The 22,635-nt window shown below is 29.1% G+C and overlaps 5 protein-coding genes across 5 annotated transcripts; 3 read left to right on the top strand and 2 right to left on the bottom strand.

Annotated features, from left to right (window-relative positions):
• Window positions 1-3,442: 3,442 nt before the first annotated feature.
• Window positions 3,443-5,309, bottom strand: OCT59_008289 (uncharacterized protein; the record flags this gene model as incomplete). The annotated part of the gene is made up of 6 exons (XM_025320251.2): window positions 3,443-3,547; window positions 3,633-3,722; window positions 3,795-4,509; window positions 4,607-4,720; window positions 4,818-5,015; window positions 5,098-5,309. The coding sequence occupies 6 exons, from the start codon at window positions 5,307-5,309 to the stop codon at window positions 3,443-3,445; spliced, it is 1,434 nt and encodes a 477-aa protein (XP_025171761.1).
• Window positions 5,310-7,900: 2,591 nt separating this feature from the next.
• Window positions 7,901-12,027, bottom strand: OCT59_008288 (uncharacterized protein; the record flags this gene model as incomplete). Its single annotated transcript, XM_066142345.1, has 13 exons — window positions 7,901-8,119; window positions 8,257-8,448; window positions 8,535-8,716; window positions 8,803-9,169; window positions 9,269-9,561; window positions 9,638-9,814; window positions 9,902-10,518; window positions 10,590-10,660; window positions 10,732-10,904; window positions 10,970-11,294; window positions 11,365-11,547; window positions 11,619-11,852; window positions 11,928-12,027. 13 exons carry the CDS (start codon window positions 12,025-12,027, stop codon window positions 7,905-7,907), a joined length of 3,129 nt encoding a protein of 1,042 aa, XP_065999235.1. The 3' UTR covers window positions 7,901-7,904.
• Window positions 12,028-14,220: 2,193 nt separating this feature from the next.
• Window positions 14,221-15,300, top strand: OCT59_008287 (uncharacterized protein; the record flags this gene model as incomplete). Its single annotated transcript, XM_066142344.1, has 6 exons — window positions 14,221-14,309; window positions 14,392-14,489; window positions 14,655-14,681; window positions 14,767-14,970; window positions 15,043-15,052; window positions 15,132-15,300. 6 exons carry the CDS (start codon window positions 14,221-14,223, stop codon window positions 15,298-15,300), a joined length of 597 nt encoding a protein of 198 aa, XP_065999234.1.
• A 1,635-nt stretch (window positions 15,301-16,935) lies between these two features.
• Window positions 16,936-17,649, top strand: OCT59_008286 (uncharacterized protein; the record flags this gene model as incomplete). Its single annotated transcript, XM_025320254.2, has 3 exons — window positions 16,936-17,335; window positions 17,417-17,544; window positions 17,617-17,649. The coding sequence occupies 3 exons, from the start codon at window positions 16,936-16,938 to the stop codon at window positions 17,647-17,649; spliced, it is 561 nt and encodes a 186-aa protein (XP_025171764.1).
• Window positions 17,650-20,643: 2,994 nt separating this feature from the next.
• Window positions 20,644-22,203, top strand: OCT59_008285 (uncharacterized protein). The gene is made up of 2 exons (XM_025320256.2): window positions 20,644-20,748; window positions 20,855-22,203. The coding sequence occupies exon 2, from the start codon at window positions 20,956-20,958 to the stop codon at window positions 22,123-22,125; it is 1,170 nt and encodes a 389-aa protein (XP_025171766.2). The 5' UTR covers window positions 20,644-20,748; window positions 20,855-20,955; the 3' UTR covers window positions 22,126-22,203.
• The last annotated feature ends 432 nt before the right edge of the window (window positions 22,204-22,635 follow it).

Below are 22,635 nucleotides of genomic sequence, written 5' to 3'. Positions count from 1 at the left end.
CAAACCTGAATTATTAAATTTTTTTTTTCATGAAATGTATTTTTTTTTACGAGATAATTTATTTTTATTTTTTATGTGAATAGAGTTATTACATATACAACTTATATGATAAATTTCTAAATAAGGAATAAAAATTAATATTTATTTTCAGATATGTTTTGACGATAACAGACAATAGTTCATTACTTATATATTTTTACACTAGTATATCTTAAATTTATATTTAATTTATTATAGAGGACGCAAATTAGGTAAAGATTTAATGCAATTCGTGTTCATTCAAAAATACAACATTTACCTACTCGGGCGGGAACAGAAATCCTATTGCCCATAATATTCTGTTTAATAACCGTCAATATAACTTTGCTGTAGTTTATATTAGGGATATTTCGAACGATTAAGAATATTTCCATCATTTTTATTTTTATTATTTACGTTTATTGAATTAATATCACTGGGGAGTGATGATCATGATGATCACCGGTGACTGAAATTATGATGATCGACTAGCATTAAAAAATATAGTGCCAGTAAAATTTGATAATTCTGGCCAACGGTGATGATCACACCCGGTGATTTGATGTAAAAATCACGTTTTTTATAATTCAAGTATTTTATTTATTTATACAGCTAATGCACAAGTGAAATGTGTCTACTAATAAGAAAAGTCTAAAAAAAATTGAGTTGCTAATAAAAAATTAATTATAACTTTATTACTAAAGTTTTAAATTTTCATTATTATTGCGTAGAACTTTGACGCTATTGTATTAAGGATTTTGATACGTAATTATATTTATATACTAGAATCAGGAAAGTAAAAATTACTTGTTACGCTTTTTATTTATTTCTTTAAATCTCCCGTCATGATCAGGTTATTGATGCAACCATAATGAATGACATGTTTTATATGACAGAAATACGGTTAATTTTGGAAACTCTGGAAATTTCATCAGATAATTTGAGCATACAGTAATTATGAAAAGTTGGCAACAACTAAAGTCAGATAAAGATACACATGTTTAAGCATATGGCATCTACTTTACCAGAAAAATTATTACATGAAATATCATCTATGCCCATTCTATGCGTGCAACTTTATTATTAATCATAGTAATTGTAACAGTTACTAATAGTTTTATCTGCTATGTTGTAAGAGCTAGTATCAAAATTTATTTAACTATCTGGTCAATAAACATGAATTCAATAGTTTTTTCAATTACAGATTTTGAAATAACAGAAGAAATAATATTTCAAAAAATAATGAAAGTTGCCAAAAAAAATTGTTATTATTATGATAATTATCTCTTATAAAGAAAGTGTCAGTATATTATATTAACAGTTTAAAATCTCTATTTGTAACCTTTCATTCAAAATATATATCTTTAATACTGTTAACAAAGAAGCTGATTATTACTTGAACAATGAAATCACTACTAAGAATGATGCCTAAAGTTATTAGTCCGGAGCGAAGCGAAGGACTATATACTATTCGTGTCGGCTTCACAAATGTCCCGTTGTCAACCCGCTCACTGTATGAGTCGATGGCCATCCATTCGTATTGATTCTTTCGGTTACATGTGATAAAAATAGAACAAAAATTGTTTATTTGATATTTTTTTTAATATATGATCGGTCTTTTTTCTTTTTTTTTTGCAAATAAAAAAATTTTTTTAGCTTTAAATTTAATATAAAAATCATTTATCATATGAAAACCGGTATGAGGACTGGTCTATATTTTTTTTATTCGAATTACCTGTGTTTAATTAAGGTTAACAATTTCGCTTTTCGCTCCGGATTCCCAACGGTTACCGTTCCCTAGTGTAATAATTATTACATTGAAATATTTATAATATTATGTGATCACTTTTTACCTCCATGACGACCCTATCACGTAACGTAATATATTGTACACAAACTACATATTTTAAATATAACAATTCAAATAAATATGCTTGTAAAGCCTAATATGATGCAAGTTCTAACTATTGATAAGTTGTAACTTTATTCAAATAAGGCAATATAATTTTATCTTTCTGATAACAGTATACATATTAAAAAATCAAGCATGTGAGAAAACTTTATTTGAAACTCTATTGTCAAATAATAGGTACTGGGATCAGAGTGCTCTTGCTTTAAAATTTTAACTACCTCAAAGAGCAAATTTTCGAAAATTTTTATAATCAAAATGTCTGTAAAGAAACGTTTATTTAAAATGTTTTTCGTGATTCTTTTTTATTTTATAAATTATTTTTTAGTAAAATAAGCTGAATAAATTATTTTAATAGGATCGCGTAATCACTTTATTGAGAAATTATTTCGTTGATATAACAATACCCACCCGGTCTATAAGATATGACCGATGAAATATAATATTTAATAAAAAATCGTAATAAAAAGAAAATTTTTATCTGTACTAAATAAAAAGCCTTTTAAAATCTGATGTTTCACCTTTATACTACTAAGTTTGTATTAAATACATTTTTATTTTCAAACAAAGTAAAATACAATAAAAATAGAATAGACTAATATTGATTTCAAATATTGGATGTCTATAAAAAATAACGATCATATATATATATATAATATATATATTAAAATACCAGAATATTCCTTAGTTGACTGAACAATAATGCGATTTTAAAAAACATAGTAACCTTCAGAGTAACACTAATTCCAAGCACTCAATATATAGATCTTTTACTTTGTCATCATAATTTAATACTGCATAAAAATAATTTTTTTTTTTTGAATTAATAAAATATATTTTTCCATGAATATACCAATTACCAAACAATAGATTCTTTTTTTCTTTCAATTCTTAAATATAATGTGATTTTTCATAATGGGCGTCCTTAACGTACAGTGGGGTGTATGATATTAACGTACAAACTGGCCCGAATTTAGGAGTTATGCATTTGCAGTTTTGCACGTGATAACGTTGGCATTAATGATTAACCGGACGTACAAATTTGAAAATTTGAAATATTGAATGTAATGATCAATTTAATTGCATCTAAGAATTTTTTTTTTAACCAAATTGTATGCCGGATGACGTTTATTCATCGCGAATTTTAAAGCGAACCAGAATAGTGTGGGCCAGAAACAAATAATCCCGATCAGAATTACAGATCACATGACATAAAAGCTAATTTTTTTAGTGGCTTTTCACAAGGATAAAGAAAAATTTTTGTACAGGCTAATTTAATCATTTTACAAAAACGTGACAGTAACAATTATTTTTAAATCGCTTTTTAGAAGTATGTCAAACATATATTAAGAATATTTATATATATTTATATATATATATAAAATAATAGTTATACAACATTTTAATGTATTAATTTTTTACACATTAAATACATAAATTAAATATGTCTATATTAATAATAAAGTTATGCTTTTTAAAAATATTTTATTTTACAGATTTTAAATTAAAAATTATCTACATTCTACGATTTAAAAAGGTAGAATTACGTACAAGTCGATACTCTCTTAAATCCTTTGTTTGATCAGTCATTGGAGATCCCCATCCAGGTAATCTAACCACCTAAAAAAAAAAATTAAAATTATTTAGATTAAACATAATTAACATAATTATAAATGAAAAAAACTTTAACATTATTATATCTTACCATAGCTGTTATATTATCATCAGATCCAAGTTCTTCAGCTAGATCAACTAGTTTTGATGCTCCTAAAGTTGGATCATTATAATTTTTTATCTAAAAAAAAAATAGTAGATAAGAATTATTAATAAAAATATATTTATATTAATATTATTTTAATTTACTCACACAATCAACGATTTCTTGATTACTTAATACGGAAGTAACGCCATCAGAAACCAAAACCATGAAAGCAAAATCTTTTCCCCTTAATTTAAGAGTAGAAATTTCAGGTTCAGCAGAAACGCCAAATCTTTTTAATTTAAAATCACCGAAAGATCTTGAATTAGCTAATCTACCTAAATACATTTCAGAACCAAAAGAATCTGTTATAATAAAACCACCAGATTTTCTTAATCTATCTGTTTCTACGATAGAACTTGGATGATGATCATAAGTTAATGGTACAGAATTTCCTTTTTCTACTTCACAAAGTAAAATTTTCGTATCACCAACATGTGCTATTGAAATTTCAAGACTATTACTTGTCCAAAATGGAAGTTTGTCTAAAGATTTTATTAATGCTACTGATGCAGTTGATCCCACCGATTTATCTTCCATTAATTCACTATCAGTTTTTAAAAATGCTAACAATAATCTTTGTTCCATTGTAAGTGTTTTCGGTGGTGGTGATGGTGATGCTAATGCGGTAGGTGATAATGAGGGTAATAATGCTTGAGTTGAAGGTTGTTGTAACGTGGAAGGTGATAAAAGTTGTGATGTCGGTGTAGAAGAAAATTTTCTTAAACTTGATTTTTGATTACTTGGTCTCTTTTTAGATATATCTGCTACTTCAGGACTTAATAACGATTCCAATGATGCTGGTTTGTATCTTACAAAATATCTATCGTTATAAAGAAAATTTTTTTTTAAATATGTTTTTATCTCAAATATTTTCTTTTTTTTAAAAAAAAGAATTTTTTTCCTTTTTTCAATCTTACCCTCCAACACTTCTTAATGATGTGATAATATTATCTGCATCAGATGCTTTGACATCTTCAATATTTTTATGTAGAGTAGCAGTTAAATAATCAGCGCAATGAGGGCCTCCATGACTATTAAGATACGATTCCCGAAGAAAGTAGAAATCAATTGATATATTTTTTTCTTTTAAATAAAAGATTATAATTTTTTAAAAAAAAATTGACTTACCCATCAAATACAGCAAAATAACATGATTGATTTGATTGAGCTTCTTCTCCATTAATTTTTGGATTTTCTATATTTTTAACATCTAAAATTGGTTGATTAACAATAATATCATCTTTTAGATTTTTTCTATCATCAGAAAGTTTTAAAACCATAGCTTGATATCTATCTTCATTTAATTCTCTAATCCCTCTCGTTGACCTTTTTTTTTTTAAAAAAAAAGAAATTATTACAGTTCTCGAAAGAATAATTTTTTTTTTATTCATAAATATATCATACATACCTTATTCCCACTAAATGCCTTGATTTAGATAAATGTAAACGATAATTTTCTCCATGATGAGATTTTACTAAATAATATTCTTGTGATCGTAATATTGAAGAATGATTAAAATTTCTCATTATTTGTAATAATGATGAAGAATGTCTAGAATTAAATTTTTTTGTTATAAATGTAAATGGTATAATTATATTAAAATTTGCCATGATATTCATATCTTCTTTTTTAAAAAAAAATAAAAAAAAAAATATGAAAAGAATGAAGAGAAAAAAATAATATTAAAATTTTATATTTATATGGAATAAAAAATAGGATTGTTTCCTTCATTTTTACGTAATGACGATGACTTAAACAATTTAGGTAGCTTATGTAATATTGACATACAAAGAAATTAAAAACATTATACCTAAAAAGTTCATCAAAATAGAATAATTGAAAAATGGATGCATAATATAAAATGGTTACTATTTTAATCAAATCAAGTTTAAATAAAGTTCATTATGTCTCTACTAGTAACTTTTCTGTAACCGTACTTGAATAATATTGCGTAATTTCTTTGTAACTTATTCTAATTGTAAAATTTCCATATTTGATTATTCATACATGAAATAAGGGGAATTACAAATTATAAAAAAATAAAAAAAAAAATATTGTTCTTTGTTATATCGATTTTTTTTTTTAAGTCGTTATTGAAATAACGTAAGCTTTATGATAAGAAAATCAAAGAAACCTGAAAGGAAAAAAATCGGATATAATTGGATCCGGGGAATCGGGTACACAAATTCTATTGATCATATGAATTTAAAAAATTAACATATGTAGAATGTGATTTAATCGGGGTTTGATTCTCGATTACTCAAACTTAATCTTCTAATTTTTTTATGATTTGAAGTAAAAAAAGGAATAAACTCTGATCCTAATATCAGTTATACTTGTAGTTCATGAATATTGACAGTTATCTGATATATCACAAAATACAAAATGTGTGCTAAAAATAATATTCATTTGTCGACTGGTATCATACGATGTACAAAATATCAGATCATCAGGACAAATAAACCGGACATCAACCGGATGTGTATCAACTTATTGTTTTATGATTTTTTACTGCGGACGCGTATTTTAGTATAGCGTTAATTTCTATTCACTAAAATTGAATAATGGTTTATTATGACTTATATATTAATATAATTAAAAAATGCAGTTATGAAAAAAAATATCCTAAATTCTGCATCATGTTTTTTCTATTTTCTAAATAAAAAAAAAGGTACAGACATTATAGACTCATCCTTTCTTTGTAAAACAGTAAAAGTGTTTGCTTTTGCTATAACATCATGTATTATTTGGACTGCGAGAACGTCATCATTAATCCCACATATCATGTCTGAATCATTTGAAAATTTTTCAAAAAAGCATGTTTATCTGCAAAGCATCCGATTTTTTAAATTCGAACCAGTATTCTTTTAGGGATTATCATATTTAAATGATAATTTAAGCGAAGAATTTGATCATCTCTACACATATACTGTATCTAATTCTAAATGTTTCATTGGATTCTAGTAAATGTACATTCGGCTGATCAGAAAAGCCTCCCACACTAATGATAATAAGTAACCCATCAGTTATATAATGAACTCATCAACTGAGCTTAAATATTAATTGGCTTGATTTTTCCAATCAGCCGATATGATAGGAACAAATTTGATTATCGGGCCGATATATTCGAACAGAAAAAATAAAACTGAATCAGAGTTATCAGATGTTAGTCAATGAAGTGTTATTAAATTACTATTGGATACGTACATAATTTTAATATGTATTAATTTCTTCTTTACAATTGGACAGAAAATCCAAATCCAGTTCATGATAGGAAAAAAATTTTTTTTTTTATCAATTACGTGGTGTTAGTTTAATTATTATTAATTTTGAGAACGTACGCTTTTTACAACTACTGAATATGTTATTAAATTTTTCCACCAATAAAAGATTAGACTTTATGTAATCCTTAGCTCATTATGTCCTTACGTTAGTTTTGGTGCTGGTCTTCAAGAATGTCCTTGAACATGAGTGCATGCCTTCCCTTGAATACTATTTGATTCTAATTTGGGGATATATGTCATACAATCAAGACTAATGTATACCCAGTATGTGACCATGTATTAGATGTTCCCCCCGCGCACGTTGTAGTATTAAAGTTAATGATAATAAAAATGATAAAATAGATTGTAACTCATCAATCAATCTCCAAGTTCATCTGCAAGTCATTTCGTTTTAAAAAAAATTTATATAGTAATGAATGGTTTAATACGGGTCTTCAAAGATAAATTCAATAACACAGTTTACGATTGTTAAATTTTTTTAATAAATCAATGAATGAAATCTCACCGGTTGTTTTCAAATTTTTTTAATAAATAATCACGTGTAAAGAAAGAATTGGACATGATTTTTTAATCAATCCATTTTACTACTAATTTTTTAATTCAATCGAAAATTTATTTTTTCGGAAAAATTTAGAATAAATAAATCAAGTGCAACGTAAACGTAAATAAATTATTTAAATTAGATCAAAAACTTTTATTTAAATTAAAGATCTTTATTATTACAATTCATTATGATTACTTTAGCTAATATCTTCGAAGTATCCAACGATGATTTTATGCTGTATTCATTCGATCATTACAGGAATACTTAATAGATCAACTTTCTTATTTATTTTTTTTTTGACAATTCCTGATTTCAACAATACTAAATTAAATGCCTCTTATCCTGTTTCTTAAAATCATTATACAATCCCGAGAAACATTACTTGATTAATCCACTTTCCCAAATAATTCTCCTTGAGAAGTAATATCCAAATCACTAATTCCTATTCGAGCATGATACCTAGTTAATTCATCTTTGTCTATTTCTTCTATATATTGTAAAGTACGATAAGTCCTTTGCAATAAGTCTGATGGAATTAAATATATACTTTGTGAATGTGAAGCTAAACCACGAAATAAAGATATTAGTAGTACAATTGATGCTGTAACAAAAACAGAATAAAATATACAAAGATCATATCCATGAAAATATCGATTTAGTGTCATAGGAAAGAAATTTGAGGTTAAAGCTGCTTGATATAAAAAATTGAATGAACCAAATAAAACATTTGAACCGCACCTCTTCTAACTTCAACTTCCTTTTGAACATCCAAAATATTTAAAACCCAATCCACAACATCTCTAAAAAATGTGGTTAGAGCTAACGGAGAAGTTTCACAAGCGCATCCAATTATACTCAAAGCAGATACACGTAGATTTACATTTTGATCTTTGTTGAGAACATGCAAGAGTGGCGGAAGAATGGTTGTAACTACAATTCATAAATAAAAAAATTTTTAATATATAATTTTTTTTTAAAATTTTTTTTTTTTTTTTTTCTAATTTATTTCAACATACTATATTTTCCAAGCGCTTCTCCGCATCTTTGAATAGTTTGCAATATTGCTTCACCAATACGTAGTCGATTATCAATCTTTTGATTATTGTTTGAGTAAATTGTCATTAGTTTTCGCATGATTTTTTCTCCATGAATATCCGTTAATGAAGATAATCCTTTGACGGCATTCAAATAAATAAAACTATTAAGATTATTATAATAAGAGTTGCAATATTAATAATGATCTACATAAAATAAATAAATAAATAAATAAATAAATAAAAGTACCTTTCTTCATCTTGAATCATTTGTATGAAGATATCCAATACCCTATTCAAATTAACATCTTCATTCATTAATGGATCTTTTTCAAGCACCATTTCTTTAAGTATTACAATCCCACGAGCTTTTATAGGTAATATCTCATCTTGTAATGCATCCATAGCTTCTTGATATTTTTTTAGTGATTCTTGTCGTTGTATAGATTCTTCCGAATTAAGTAATGATGATCTAGATGCACTGCGTGCTGAAATTGTCAGACGAAGATTACGTGCTAATGATTGAATTGATGATGAAGAATGATTTTGGAGAGGTTCCAGATTATCAAATACAAGGTTCAAAATATGCAAATCCTGAATTGAAAGATTTTTATGTTCTAAAAAAAATCATTTAATTTTGAATAATTAATAGGATCTTGAATAATTAATTAGATTGCAAATAATTCCAACATTTGATTAACTTAAAAGATCACTACCTTGCAACAACGATGATAAAAGCATCAAAGCTAAAGATAATAACTCTTCATCATCATCGTCACTCTCAACAGAGACTTCACCATCAACATCTTCATCATTTACAATGTTACCTAATTCACCTAATATACCAGAATTATTTATACCTTTTTTTTCTTTCTCCGTATTGGCACCTTTTTGATGATAACTTTCCAATACATTATTAACAAATGAAATCATTTGCCCAGGTTTCTGTAAAATAGATGAACCAAGACCATCAATCATTGCTAAAACAAGATGAAGCAATGTAAAGATACTATAATAAATAATGATACAGTAAATATCTGAATAATTTGATGATAAAATAACAAAATGATAACTTGTACACATACCGTCTTGAATCTATTTTATGTGAATAATTTTGTTGTTGAGCTAATGAAGAAGTATATTCCGAGAGTAAATACATAAAAAAATCTCCAGATAATTCTTTATTCGCGATTGCTTTCAGGAAATCTATAAAAACATCAACGTCAATTGAGGTGGTCATATCGGATAAATCTAACGAATTTCTACAATATAAAGAAATAAGAAATATCAGCCTATTATTTGAAATAACCTCAACTTATTTATCTCGAATTAACTTATTTAAGACTTACAATCGTAATCTCATTACCACCCCGCCAGAAGATCCAGGAGCAAAATACACTTCCCCAATTTCTCCTATAGTAGGAGCTTTCCATTTTTTATTCTTCCTAAATACAATTTGTTTCAATGCTGTAATACCTTCACTCACTGATACAATTTTAAAATATGATAATAAAATATCAAAAATAGTATCTTTCAAATGAGATTTTGAAGAACAAGTAAAATCATATAAATGATATAAAGGAGCTATCGCATCCTCTAAAAAAATTTGTATCAAGTCAGGAACTGGTTCACTGCCAACTAGAATTCGATGTATTACAGTTATGGTGGTTTGTAATGTTTGTTCATTCATTATCAATGGATCAAGCTCAGATGACGTGACGGTAGAACTGTTTCCGATAATTTTATTATACTCTTCTGAAGTGATACCCCACCATTTCCATAATGAATCAAAAATCTTGGTTATTATGAATTTTTTACTTAATTCTGGGTATTTATTGGTCATTCTTATGATAGTAAAGGAAGCAACACTAGCAATTGCTGGTGTTGCTGATTTAGAACTTCCTGAAGGGTTTAAAATTGATTGAACTAAAGAAAGTAATTGCGGACATACTACTGAAAAATATTGCTAATAAAGAAGAAAGAACGATCTGTTAAATATAAATTATACGTAAAGTTATTTGAGATTTTAAGACTCACTTCTACAGATTTTACTTGACTTGGAACAGACAGTATTAATTTGGAGATTGTTTCCAATTTAGCTAAGTTAACTATAAACAAAAAAAAAAATGATTTAATAATTTCGAAATAAATAATTGATTTAAAGAGATTTGACAATAACCTTCGTTTTCACCTCCAATCATAAATTCCATCACATCTCTTATTCCACTTGGACGTAACAAAATCTGCGATAAAAATCTTCCACAGACACTTTTAAACCATTTGGGTGATGGATGAAGTGGAGAGGATCCCAATAGTACAGTCAAAGCTTCCAGAGATTGGAATGAATCAGCACTAAAACAATTTAATACAGAAGGTTAAATTATAATTATTTATCCTATGATAAAGAATAAGCTTACCTTTGGAAAACTTTGCGAAACATCCCCACACTTTCTTTATGTATCCTCTCTAGTTCATTGTTGTCATCATTATGAGGAGTAACCGCCACGGTTTGCTTTATTGGTAAAGGGCCATAAGCCAACTGTAATAATGCCCCGTAAATATCTGCGAGGTATTTTGAGAATAAAATAGATGATACGGAAGTATATATCCTTGATTTACTTGAATTAGAAAGCATAATATTTGTTAAGGATCTCATAAACTTATATAATTGACTGTACAGTGAATACGATGATGCCATGTTATTAGATTTATTTTCTTCAGTAGTTAAATCTTGCAAAAGTTCTGAAAAATTTAAATTTAGCAAATAAGTATCATCTATAAATTCATAAACATACACTACTAAAGTCAATACCATTCTGAATATAACTCGATTTAGTCCTTCTCGAGAGTGGAACACCAACACCCGGTAATAGACACGGATAAACACCCCAAGTTATAACTATCTCCAACATTGTATGAACAAGTCTTAGATCTCTAATACCTAAGAATTCAGGGTCAGTCTCTAACGGTTTGGTACTTTCGATTTGTCTATGTTCTACGAAAATTAACAAAATAATTAATATAAAGAAGCCAAAAAAATAAATAAATCAATTTAACCTATAATACCTTCAATATCATTAATATCCATAAGAGTATATTGTAAGGATTCTAAAGTTTCCAGACATTTTGCTACAAAATTCCCTCTTATATTATTTTCGTCATGAAAACAAACTTCTGGTTTGTGAATTTGTGTTTCCAATGGATTTTCCGCTGCAATTTCAGAACCATTTTCTTGGGTTTCACATATACAAGATTCAAATTGACTCAATCTAATACTTAGTTTCTCATGAATTGAAGAGTCTATAATAAATATAAGTAAAAGAAAAGTTCTTTTTTTTATTTTGGAAAAGCAAAAAAACCTAAATTATTGAATACCTTTGCTCTCTTCCTGCGTGGTTCCTACTAAAATATGAGCTCTATGTAATAAGTCAAGAAGTTTATTATCAAGAGTTTTCAAATCGTTCTTCATTGCCATTATTACAATTAGAAAGATTTCTAAGCCGATCAGATGTAAATTAACCAGAAAATTTTCGGTAACGTGACTTTTATACTAATGTGTCACATGGTTGATTTATGTAGCGATCTTAGTTAAAAATCATGTGACTGCATGAAATGTACCATCTTAATCCTAGTATGAGAATGTGTTTGTTTCCGATGAATGAAAATACCACTGGTAATTTAAATGTATTATCGAAATATGTAATTTGCGAATGGTTCTTGCAGATCTTTTTATATGCAATATCATCTATTATTTATTATACTTGAGAAAAAGATTCGTCCAATATGTGTAATGCCTAATTATAAGCGATTTCTACTATTATAATATGTGCGCACTAAAAAAATTGTTAATAATAAATATATGCTATATAGGGGGCTAGTGTAATTTTGATTTAAAAGTCATTATAAAAATTTTTGTATAAATTTATTTGTCATACGATACAGCTGTTTAACATTAGTTTTATGTAACAATTCATAAGTTTAACCATTAATAGCACTAAATTGGCGAATTGATGGTATTAAATGGTAACACCGACTGTGTAATTTAGGTAAATTTAAGTTTTATGGAGAGAATTTTGACATTAGTTTAATAAATAATCACTCCATGTAATAATTAATTTCTGTTAAAAAAAAAAATAAAAAATTAATATTATTTTTATTGAAATATTTGTAATTAACTTGACTTGCCTCAAATTCAAGATGATCAGATTCAGTATATTTGTGTCAGTGGCTCCATATACATATCAATCCATAAAAAATAAAGGTTGCATAGATTCTTATTAAGTTTTTTATCCAATATTAGTTCATCCAAGACAAGCAGCATAATTTTCATTAAATAACGATATTCAGATGTGGTTAATCGATTAAGTCTTTCAAATCCATTTTTAAAAATTTTAAAGTTTGGATAACGAGGAATTTGTGAAAGACGCTTTTCAAGGATTTTTATTGGACCGCTTCCATATTTTAAATCTAATAATTCAATCGTGGATCGTAATTGGTATTGAAAATTTGATCAATTTCCAAATGATAAAGACCAAGATCTGCATGATGCATGCGATCTGTGGCACACGTATAAATGTCAAAAAATCTGTTGTAAAAATAAATAAATACATGCATAAATTTTATTATCCAAAGTTTAAACCAAAGTTAATTTCAAAATTGAGTTACTCACGGTTGTTTCCATAAAGCACTTCTTATATTATATACTGAGATTTGCTTACCATTACCATGGCGCAAAGCATCTTTAGTATCATTTTCATTACGAATTTTAATGTTTTCTTCGTTAATATACATCATTCATTGCATTATGGTCTACGAGGCAAAAATGACATGGATGTAAAGAATTTGATGTCCCATAGACATTACACATTGTACAAGCTTCAGGTCAATCTGAAATTATAAGTGCTAGTAATGGATAAAACCATCTGATACTATCATTGACATACAGATGAATACCAGTATTGCTTATAATTTTCAAAGGTTTTAATAAAGTTGCAAGAGCATGATGAAAAAGTTTGCGTATTGCTATACGAAACTTGGTTGATTGTTTTTCAGATACATTGTAAGATTCAAGATTTGGTATATAACCAAGTAAAATTTTAGCATCAATTTTGTTGTGACGTGCTAAGGGAATATTTCCAAGAGTCATGAAAATTGGATGCCGTGATGTTTTTCTCAAATGGTCACAAAGAGTAGAATTAATACAGTAATCCATCTTAAAAGGTATGAAACATAATTAATAATATAATTAATTAAATTAATTAAATTATATTCTAAAGATATAGTAATCCATCTTTAAAGGTATTAAACATAATTACTTAAATTATATTGTAAAGAAACTAGAAACTAAGGAAATATTATAAAGGTGATGAAGAAAGTTTATGTTCGCCGCCTAATAAGAACCTAAGCTCAGAGAAAAAACACCTGATTATTTTGATCAGCACCCGCATGTGACATTGTGAGATTTTCTATTGAAAATTTTTTTTCAGATCCTTGAACATCGCTGACTCACAGCTCGTAATAATTATTCAACAACCATTTATGAAAATATATATAATATATATATACATGACATATAAACAAAATATCAAGCTACTCTTCGCGATCTCGAATACTTTCGCCGTTCAGGGTACAAACTAGATTCGAGGAAAATTCCCTACCTAATAGATATATGGCCGAAATTACGTTATTTTGCTACGTTCTAGGCACACCTGTTTATAGTGCAATTCCGGTTGACATCGGCAATATAATGGTCTTGATGTCAGCCTTAAAAAGTTAAATTTTGGGCATATTAAAAAACTGATAGGCCCAACAACAACAAAGCCAATGAACTGAAACTAAGGAAGTTTGTAACTCCTCTTGATGAAGATAATCAGGCATTGAAGGAACTTAACAAGAAACTTTATGAAAACATTGAACTTAGTGATGAGTTGAAATCAAGTACAAAGTTTTTAAAGGAATTTCCAGTCGGATATGAGTTTCTGGATGAAATCATCCACATAGTCGTGCAACCTCCTCTAGTGTCTCCCAACGTTTTACCTCTCGAACAAGAACGCGTTATCTCATCGTATTTGATCTGACGTCATTTTTTCTCTCGCGTTAAAGCAGGTCCTTCGCGAGGCATTACGCAAGGTACTGTATTTCTCGTTAAATAACTTCGAGTATCTATTGGAACGATGTCAAAAAACTTTCTAACAAAGCTTTATTCCATCAAAAGTATTTGAAAACAAAGATGAAGTATTAACAAATGCGGAGTCTCACTGGACAAAATTGAAGGACAAACTGATCAAAAAAATCGAACTGGAAGAATTTAGAGTTTCAAACCACATATATAAAGATAGTATTAATGCATCTGGAATTCCTGTGATTAATAAAAGACCTTCTTTCATTTTGCATTCATTACCGGACTCTGACAATGAAAGTTACATCCATGAAGATATGATTTCTACACTACTTAAAAAGGTTATGGAACAAAATTAGCTCTTTTTAATAGGCACTTCCGGGTAAGAATAAGAATCATTGTGGCTTAATGGGCGAAGGCAAATGAATGACTTCCTTCTTTTTCCCTTTTTTTTGTTCTAGATCTGGAAAAACCCGTTCCTTATATGAATTACTTTGTAGAGCATATGGAATTTACTTCTCGTTGAACACCGAAAATAATTTGGGCTCTCGGGACATGGATACAGCTATTGCCGATTTGAGCTTTAACTTAGTTCTAGCAAAAGCAAATCTCAAGAAAATAATAATATAGCACTTAGATACACTCGTGCCATGCTTCTTGGCCGATTATTCATTTTAACCAAGCTTTTAGAGTTCCATAGACACAATAACTTTACAAATTTTACATCAAAGCAATGGCTTCTAATGCAACTCTTACCATCGCAAATTAATGATGGTAACGACTTCTGGGTTTCCATTGCAAATGTTTTTCGCAGATCCATTATGTCATAATGAACTTGTCACTATATTTATCAAGAAATTTGCAAGTTTTGTCCCTGAACAAGAGCAATTACCAATTGCAATTGATGAATCATAATCGGCCATCAGGAAGTACGAGAAAATGTTTCCCCCATCAAATCCTGATGATGAGTTACGATCATTCTTTGTTTTCTTGCTTCGGACAGTACTCCAATCACCACAAAGAAGTTATGTCTTATACTATCCGGAACGGGAATGAGTTTTGACGACATTAAAAATTATACCTCCTCTTCTATTGCTAAACGTAATGGTCCCACATTTAAGGATTTTTTCAGCATACACGATGGGTTTTACGAAATTTTTGTGATGAGCGAGTATATTAAGCGTTTTTTACCACTAGATGATGAATCAATGGAAAGCACCTTCAATATTTTTCGGGGTCGCCGACGATTTGTAGTTCAGTTTGGAATCTTTATTAGATAATTCCTCAATGTCCCGCGAAGTGAATAAAAGTGTGGAGGTGTGGCAATGTAATGCGAAGAATTTCATAATTTTGACCTTTAAGGGTACTAGTTTCCCTAAATTACGTAGTACACAGTGAAATTCGATATAACGGAACTATCCGTTCCAGTAAAAATATCCGGTATATCGAGACTTCCGATATACCAAAAAATTTCGATATACCGGATTTTATATATAAATCACACGAAATTCCGTTATATCAAGTTTTTATTTGTGCGATATATGCGACGAACATTGAAAATTTAGATTATTTTTATTTATAACATTATTTGATAAATTTTATACACTGTAATTAACTAAAACTTAAAAAGAATCATTTATTCTACCCTGTTTTTGCTTTTTCTTACTTCACTATTAGACATATTTTCAAGTGATTAAAGTGTAAAAAAAAGATTTCGCTTTCGTGTACTTATTTTTAGGGTTTCACATATATTAATATTTCCAAATAAACAACTTATTAAGGAAATTCTATTTATATTACATCCTTATAAAGTGATGGAATTTTTCTGAATATATTGACTAGGAATGTTGAAAATATTGAAGAATCTTTATCTGGATCTTCAATATTGGTTTAAAATCATGAATCTTCACGTGTTCCGGTAAATCGAATCATTTTTATTATAACTGATTTGTTATTTGTTCCATTATAGCCATTATCGAGATTTTACTAATAAATTCCGTTATATCAAATTTATTTTAATATATGTGATTTGGTTCCAAAAAAAGTTCCGGTATAAGGCTAGTTCCGTTATATCGAATTTCACTGTGTAATAAAGAAGTATGGAATATAGTAATAGATATCGTGACTCTTAGCATGTTTTCTACTTGTTCAATGAAATTGAAAGGAGAAGGAGTTATCGAAATGGTTCAATATGGATTTGCTTAGCTTTGTGATTTTAAAGGCCTAGCATCTGATCGAGACATTTTTCAAAAGGATATTATTGAAATGCAAATAGCAGAAACGATTCCCTTTTTGGCATTTAGAGAATATATTGAGAAAGATTGTCGTGATCGTAATGAACTTGAGAAAAAGCTTTTGCAAGATCTATGTTCAGTACATTATAATGCATTATCTGCGGGGTTTCTTTTTGAGCCTTACTTGACTATTACACTTGAGAAATTGTTCAATGGGAAGATTTGCGCGGAGCATTCTCTCTTTAATGACATTAAGAATATTGATAAGCTAGAATTACTCTCTTATAAAGCGACTATTCGGAACCTTCATGACTCAACCATACTTTGCTCAAGGGGTAATATGAAGAAATTTAATCTACACGATTTTCTCGATTATCCATCTACAGCATTCTTTATGCCAGAGAAAGAGGCAACTGCTGATAACCTAAAAGGTATTTACTTTTTATATTTGTTTCCTATAATTATACCTGCTTGTCAATTTTAATCTCTTTGGTCTTCATCAATTTGTCTAGCGAATGAACTGTTAATCATAATCGATCATTCTAATTCTGAACATTTCTTTTCAAATCTTGAGCTTAATGTATTGAATGCAGCGAAACGTGTAAATAAACGTGTAAATAATAAAGAAATCGATATAGATGTATGATTATAAAAGTTCATATATTAATTGTGATCTTGCCTTACTCATAATTAACATTTGTTCTCGTTTTAGCGACAAAGAAAGAAGATTAAAACTGCCGATTAAAGTTTTTTATTGTTTTTTATTTATAACTTTGAGCGGATCCATTTTAGAAAATATATGGGTGAGTTTATTTCGGATGCCTGGCAAAAAGATTAGTATGGAATAGCAAAAAGGAACTCTCATTTTATGGGTTAGGGCCTGATATTGAATTCCATCTATTATATGGTCAGGATGACGTAGCTTCACACGTCTATATAGGCTCCGTCAAACTCTATTTCAGTTAAAGGTCTTCAGGCTTCGCCAAACTCTATTTCAGTTAAAGGTAAAGACTTGTGAACTAAAAGAAAACAAAAGAAGCAGTTTCTGGTAATAATAGTCTTCACTTAACGCCGTCTATATAGGCTTAGTGATTCTTTGATTCTTTGATAAATGGAGAAAGACTTCAATTGTTTTAAACAATTATCGACATTGACAGACATCAGCGTTGATCATTTTTATATAGATTGTGAACTCGCTCTAGTCTATACTGAGCCAAAACTCCTGGAAAGCTATCCAGGGTTGACTTTATTTTATCTACAAGGCATATTTCGTAATTGTTGTTGTTTCAAATTGTTATAATTAATGTAATTGTTTCCTTAAATGTATTAATATTATCGAAATAAATTGGAAAGTAATCAGAATATTTATCAATAAAGGTTTCAGTAATATAATTATAAGTTTTTTGATTTTCACATAACACTTTACAATCTTTTAAAATGAGTGTGAAAATTTAAATAAAATAATTTCACTTTGGAATTTATATTTACGCAATGTTATAATGAACTGGTGATTATGTTGATGTGATACGACATGGCTATGACATTTTTACTGTCATAGTGGAGTGGCGCACCAGTTTGACACTGCCACTAATCTAATCATTCAGATTTATAGCCTCCTCTAATAAGTATAAATACGCTCTTGATTCCGCACGATTTGAAAAATAAAATAGAAAAATTTTCTTCTCTAAAAAAAAGAGTAAAAATCAACAGAAAAAAAAAATGAAATTCAACCTATTTTTGCTTCTTCTAACTACCCTTGCTGCTGCTGTTGCTTCGATATCGCAACCAATTTGTTGCGATCATGTTGATTGCCCTCCAGGTTATACCTGTGAACATGATGATTCTCCCTGTTCCCCTCGTGGTTATTGCAGTGCATAATTAGAGCTCCAGAATAATGATAAATCTAAATAAAATAAGAAGCGTGTTAGTGTGTTATTTGGCTAATGTAATTATGTAAAATGTTAGTAATAAATAAATACTTGTTTAAATACAAATAAATACATATAAATTATTAATATTCAATGAATAGGACTCCGAATAATACTAATATAACTCACAAGTAAACTTTAAGTACCGAAGTGAAAATACATTTTATGATATAACTCTGTCAATATTGAAGCTAGGAATTCGATTTAAATTTGCATCGAAATTTAGGAAATATATTATTGTAGTATAGAATATCTTACTAATGTCAAGTAATAAAAACATACGCGGTAAATGATGATGCTGCTGCTAACCTTAAAGATATTAAATCTCACTGCTTATTTATTTTTATTGTGCACAAAATCTGAATATTCCGAATTTTGATATTTAGATCGTGGATGATTTTGGGATGGTCTTCTGTTAGTGCAGTGCTTTAATTCAATTATAGATGCTTGAAAAAATTCCTTTCTCCGAGTGATTTTGTGTAGCCGTTCATTGAAAAAGTCTATTAATTATTTTTTTTAATATGATCGTTACATTAAAAAGTGCATTTACACTTTATCACGTGTACATGTATAAATAAATGTCGATCCTATTCTATATGCGCCAACACGTGATCGGTTTACAATTGTGTTACATTAGAAAGTGTACGCAAATTGTTTGAATGCTTAAAAAGTCTAGAAGCTTCAGCAAAAATAGTGACAATTGTGATACATATGGGCTGGGATCAGTGGCATCAGTGGCACAACTAAGCCACGATTTTTTGTTTATGTTTATACATAAACTTTTTTTCACGGGTTGATTTACCCGTAAGTTGAGTAAGTTGAGTAAAATATTTTTGTTAAATGTATTGTACTGTTATACTATATGTAAAATAAAAAGAAATTCAGTATATTTTTTATACATAAAACAAAGGATTTTTTTTTTTGTTTTGTTTCCAGAGATAAATATTACACAATGATAAAAATAGTAACAACTGCGCCACCGATGTGGCTTCCTACATACACCTTGCAAAGCAACGTGTAGCTAAGGATAAAGCCTCAATGAACGGTCAACGTGGCATATCTTATAACTTTGTGAGTAATGACTATGAATTATCTTGAAAATTATATTATTTAAGTGAACATAATGATTTATGCGTTATTTTTTTTGGTCGTCCATTGCCCTTTTTATGGGAAACATATCCAGTTTCTTTGATATTAATTGTTAATTGTTAAGAGTGAAATACCAGAATTCCTTTTGGAGAAATGTATTTCTTCATTCTAAAAATACATACTGTCAAGTCTTGATATATATACCTGGTCAGTCTATTAGGATCATGCTGATTTTGACGGACTTTTTTTTTATCTGTTAAATATAACTACAAATTAATCCTTTAATGCGTGACTGACGCAATAATTATTATCTATAGGTATATATGTGTCACGTGACAAGAATATTAATTTTGGTCAGAATTAAGATATACTGTAAATTATGGGAAATTCCAACCACATGCTCACAGTTCGGTATATCAAGAATTTTTTTACAAACGGTAAATCAATAAAAGTTCGGTATACATTATATCAAGTTTTATATAAAATTCGGTATATTGAGATTTTTTTAAATAACATGAACCCGGTTTTTTAAAAAAAAGTTCGGATAAGTCAAGAGTTCGTTATATCGTGGCTTCGTTACATCAAGATCAAACTGTAATAGTTTGAAGTTAAGGCTCTGTTTCTTTAGACGTGGAAGTCTTCTGTAGATTAAAATAAATGGTAACCTTATGACCATACTGCAAATTTAAACAAAAAATTCATGTGGCACTGTTCGGCTGTTTGTTTCATTGTAGCCTCATCTACTCTGTCTACGAAATAATAGGCTTATTTGACTCAAAGGAAATATTGCAAAAATTGTAAAAAATTTCCTTATAAAAAGACCTTAAGTAAGATGAGAAAATTCTTAACAAATTGAATTGATTTGAATCATGCAACCAAAATTATTATTATTGATTTTTATTCTTCTCACCTTTACTATTTCTGTGACTCCAGAGACTCCAGATTATGTCGATAGTCGCTGCATAGTAAAAGACAAACCTCTCGGGCCTTTCAATGGTACTCGTCATTCTAAAGTTGTTGATGTTCTGAAGAAAATGATTGACAGAAATAACTGGACAGCCGATTTTGAAAAGGCGGTCGCTGACGCACATAGTACAGGCATCTCAGAAATGCTCTATATAAAAAATTTATCCGACTACTACAATTTTCTCAATGATTTTGTGTATTGGGTGCCCAAAGAAGATGAAACAGGATCTTTTGTTTACCGTATGATTTGCACGATGTATTTTGTCCTCGATCAGAAATCTGTCATAGATTATCAGTCACGCATTGAGCCTGGGTGTTCCCAAAAGGGGCTATCGGAGCTATCCCAATGGATGGTTGATTTTGCCAACGAAATGGGAAGATTTCTCGATACGCCTCAATCACTTACTGAAGAAACTCTGCGGAGTTTTTATACTGCACAGAACTACAACTTGGATGCCTACGAGATTCCCAAAGGAGGCTGGCTAGGGCATTCTTTCAACGAATTCTTCGCGCGAAATTTCACGAAGGGAACCCGACCCATCGATGGTCCTAACAATCCAGCCGTTATCGTGAGTGGTGCAGACTCAACCTTCGATGGCTGTTGGAATATCAGAAATGATTCAACCGTCATTTTAAAAAAAATCCGCTGGAGCATTAAAGAATTACTTGATGATAGTATATACGGAGATCAATTTGCTGACGGGAAATTTATGCACGCATTTCTCGGACCATCTGACTATCACCGTCAGCACGCTCCTGTCGATGGCACAGTGCTCGAAGCCAAAGTCATTCCAGGCCACGTCTATCTCGAAGTTGTTGTAAAAAAAGACCCTAACGGCGAACTGGTACTCGCACCTATTCGAAATATCGACAACGAAACACTCAGCGAAACATCCAATGTTCCGATTCGTCCGGAAGCTCCGGACAATCCGGGGTATCAATTCTGCCAGTCTCGCGGTCTGGTTATAATCAAATCACAATTTGGGTTAGTGGCTGTTTTACCAGTCGGTATGGCTCAGGTGTCTTCTGTGGTCCTCAACGATAAAATTATACCAAGTCGTGAGAATCCAAATCCTAAAGTGAAGAAAGGGGATGAGATATCTCATTTCCAGTTTGGTGGATCTGACATCGTTCTCGTGTTCCAAAAGGATAGCAATGTTGATGTACTTGCTAATTTAGGTAGACATTATAGAGTGGGCGAACAGATTGCAATTGCACACAACATTACAAATACATAAATTTACACTAATGTATAATTTTATAATAATTTAAATTTATCAAAAAATACTTTACAATAAAAATTATAATTATCTCAAATATCACGTACTATATCACATTATTAACGTTTGTCGATAAAAAGAATCTTTAGTAGAATTTGAATATTTATTTTATAATTTTTATTTTATAGTTAAATATCAATTGGAGATAGCTGTCTGATATATAAAATACAAACAGGTAATAGTTGACAACATGTTTTTCCATTATCTGCAATAGATTTAGTTAATAACGCACATTTTATTCATGATTGCAATAATAGTAGTACGACTTACTGAATACTAACTATATGAGAAATATGTACTACTTTAATGCTATCTAACTTTACAGTCGTTAAAAATGATCCCTGTGGTTTTTTGATAGACTTGGTACACCTGAATTTACTCTGAGAAGACTCACCTTAATCCTATATTCAATTAAATAAAACACTTACACGGTAAGTTTTTTTATATTCTTTCTTTATATGAATATAT

The sequence above is a fragment of the Rhizophagus irregularis genome, chromosome 16, assembly GCF_026210795.1.
Source record: "Rhizophagus irregularis chromosome 16, complete sequence".
Classification (NCBI taxonomy): Eukaryota; Fungi; Glomeromycota; class Glomeromycetes; order Glomerales; family Glomeraceae; genus Rhizophagus; species Rhizophagus irregularis.
This window is presented reverse-complemented; position numbering and strand designations above follow the sequence as displayed.